Genomic DNA, 3,617 nt, shown 5'->3' on the forward strand with positions numbered 1-3,617 from the left:
CACAATCACTGAATGACGTTTTGAAGTTCTAGGTAGAAGTACCTTATCGATCAATCAACCGGAACAAGTTGGGCCTTCCAATGTCGTACCCGCCCCCCAACCCACCGCTTCCCCAGCAGTTCAACAACGGAATCACCTAGATCAACCAAATGGTGAAGGTGGGAATCCATTGGATTTTAAATTATGTAACTTTATGACTTAGCATTGGTATTATCTAGATTCATAGATGTTTGTACATTGCGTCGAAAAAGATCGATGATATTTAAATATGACTTCTTGATTACGAGAAAAACTATTTACACAAAATAGAAAAATTTAAATTTTTTTTTTTATAGAGACTGATAGAGATTGATAGAAGTCCATCAGTATTTATCCGTGATCGAAATTTGATAGAAGTCTATCATTCATGCTATACAATAGACGCTGATAGATCAGTGTTTTTGTTATTATTTTTATAAATAGTTTGACATTTTTTCTATGGATGAAAATTTCCCTTTTTCATGTACAAATGGTTATGATAATTTGAAATATAAAATGGGTTTCTTTTCTTTGGTATAGAGTAAAGTTGATATTAAATTACATCATTTGTTCATATTTTAAAAGCTTTAATTTACTTGACTAGACGTTAAATAATTTTAATATGAAGTTGTGTGAAGTACCTTAATCCTAATCTTAGAGTGTGTTTGATATATCTTCCAAAGTAAATTTGTGGCTATTTATTTTTATAAAATGAAGTATTTTTAAAAGAGAAAATAAAGTTGATCAATCTAAATTATACTTAAAGAAACATCTGATATATATAAACCTAAAAAACACAATTTGAAAGTTGATTTCTTAACATGTGATCGCGAATCATTTTAAAATCAATTTGAACTAATTTATTAATTGTAGAAATCAATAACGCAATCGAGAAAATTTTTAACTAAAATCACTCTCAAGAAAATGTAATGAATCAGTGCTATTTCAATTAAAAACGCCACTTTTATTTAAAACGTTTCTTTTAAAAAAAAAACATTTTTTAGTTAAAAGAAAACACTTAAACCAAAATGTATGCCCTAACTCCACCTTAATCTCTGTATTCAAAACCAGAAATATAGAAATAGCAATAAACCCTAAAGAAACAGAAAATAATGCATCATAATATAAAAGGAAAAGTAAAAGTTTGCCTCAAATCAAAGAAATAATTATTAAACCATAACACAAACCAAAAAAAACACACACACACACTGAATAGAAAAATCTCACGGCGGTAGATTCATGTGTTTTTCCATAATTACAAACTAGTTCTCAAGGAAACGGCACAAATCCACCACCTACGCCACCGACGCCGCCAACTCCACCACCGAAGCCACCATGACCGAAGCCAATGCCACCACCAATTCCGCCGTACTTGCCGATTACGCCAACCCCACCAAGATGTGGAAACAACCCTCCAATGTAGCCACCCATGCCTGCAAAACCTCCAACCCCACCAAAGATGTTCTTTTGGTCGTCAACGCCGCTACTGCTCGGTGGATCAGCCACGGGTGCTGCTGCCTGTTCTAGGGTTTGGTAATCCTCCTTACTGCCACCGGCTTTGTTAAGAATATGTTAACAAAATGAACATCTGATTTTAGATACGTAGTTTAATATGGTGATATCAAATTAAAGTAGAGGCCTTTTGTTTTCGTCTCGGATAAAATAATCATGATCTCGTTTGGTAACCATTTTAATTTTTGTTTGTGACTTTTAAAATCTAAACCTATTTTTTTCATTTTCTTATAATGATTTACATTTTCTTAAATACAAGAGTTGAATTCTTAGACAAATTTCAAAAACAAAAACTACTTTTAATTTTTACATTTTGACTTGGTTTTGAAAACATGAGCAAAAAGTGGATAACAATGCAACAAATCTAACGATAGAAGAGGTATTTGTAGGCTTAATTTTTAAAATTAAATACAAAAAAATCAAATGCTTACCAAAACCAAATGGGGCCAAAAATATTCGTTTTTGTCTTGACAATCCAAACATAGCCGAGTGGAAGATAAAATATTAGTTATACTATTTCAAATCGTTGATGGTTTAATTCCCACTTTGACTTTGTCATTATCGAACAAAAAAAAAATTTGCTTATGTATTTGCATGTGCCCAGATTAATACCATTTTTTCTCCATTAGCATTCAATAATCAACTGTGCATTAGCTTAATTTTTAAGCTCACGAGTGAAGTGAGTTATTGCCAAGAGCATAAGTTAACGTCATAAATACTTTTACCTTCTTAAAAAAAACGATTCAATCTATACCTCATATTTGTATGTGATAGTTTGATATTATTCCTAAAAAAAAGGTTAAAATAATTACAAAGTATCAAAGACTCCATTTGATAACCATTTAATTTTTTCGTTTTTAGATTTTTAAAATTAAGTTGATAAACATTATTTCAATCTATAAATTACTTTTTATTTTGTTAACCATTTTTCACAACTGTTTTCAAAATTCAAAGCAACCATTGGAATTAGATTGTGAATTTAGTTGTTTGTTTTAAAAAAAACATATACATGAAATCCATAAAAAAGAAATGGTAAGAAAAAAGAAAAATATCTAAGAACTTGAAAACTAAAAACAAAATATATTACCTGGAACGTTATATTGTATAAACAAAAAAATCACTGGAAAATATATTAAGCTTTTAGGTTTAGTGATAGTTTTAACGATTACCTGGAACGTTGCGCCCACCTGCATTCACGAATAAGAAAACAAACGCAACGACAACAATGAAAATTTTCGCCATTTTCCCTCTGTTTCAAGTATTTTAAATTAAACTGGTAGAAGTCACCTGAAGTTTTCATGCATGGGAATGGGATTTTATAGAGCAACTTGAGAGGGAAGAGGCAGTTGAGAGTAATAAATAAAAGGGTGTTGTAGTAAATGTTTTATTTGGCAACACATTTATATCTCTTGACAGCAAAACCTTGGACAGAGAAATTTCATTAAATTTGGATTCTCAGAGTTAGTTGCAAACAATGAGAAAGAAAATTAAATAAGAGACAATTTATGTACAAATTGTTAAGGTCATATGCAAGGTGTTGCAGTGCATGCAGTTCTGTGTGAATTCTACTTTTTGTTTGATTCGTATTAATTAGTTTTCTCATAAATGCTCGTTTGGATAGAGATTACGGGTGTACATGACTTGAGTTGGATTAGCTTAAAGATATTTTTTTGGATCAATCCGAAAATTCAAATCGGTTAGATTGACAATGCAAAAGACCCAAATAAAATCTCCAACCCAATCCAACCCTTAGAATTCGGATTGGGTTGGGTTGTCGGGTTGTAACTTATTTTTTTCTTATTAATTTAAAATATTATTTACAACACATGGCTAATAACTAAAATCTCATACCATTCAAATATTTAAAACCGAATATCTATCATATTTATTACAAATTTTAAACAAATACATACATCATAACAATTTTAAAAGAAAAATATTAAACTTCATCAATTCATTAACCCAAAGTAATCAAAGTTTAGACAAAGACAAGAGTCAACCCGAAATCCAATCCAACAAAGAAAAAGTTCAACTCAATCAATCCAGAAACAAAACTAATCCAACTGAACCTTTATAGTGGGAAGTTC

At 30.5% G+C, this 3,617-nt stretch overlaps 1 protein-coding gene across 1 annotated transcript; it reads right to left on the bottom strand.

Moving 5' to 3' along the window:
• Nucleotides 1-1,230: 1,230 nt before the first annotated feature.
• On the bottom strand, nt 1,231-2,813 carry LOC120092659 (glycine-rich protein 5-like). The gene is made up of 2 exons (XM_039050806.1): nt 2,700-2,813; nt 1,231-1,574 (listed from the first exon to the last, which is right to left on the bottom strand). The coding sequence occupies exons 1-2, from the start codon at nt 2,770-2,772 to the stop codon at nt 1,288-1,290; spliced, it is 360 nt and encodes a 119-aa protein (XP_038906734.1). The 5' UTR covers nt 2,773-2,813; the 3' UTR covers nt 1,231-1,287.
• Nucleotides 2,814-3,617: the final 804 nt, after the last annotated feature.

This window comes from Benincasa hispida, chromosome 12, assembly GCF_009727055.1.
Source record: "Benincasa hispida cultivar B227 chromosome 12, ASM972705v1, whole genome shotgun sequence".
Classification (NCBI taxonomy): Eukaryota; Viridiplantae; Streptophyta; class Magnoliopsida; order Cucurbitales; family Cucurbitaceae; genus Benincasa; species Benincasa hispida.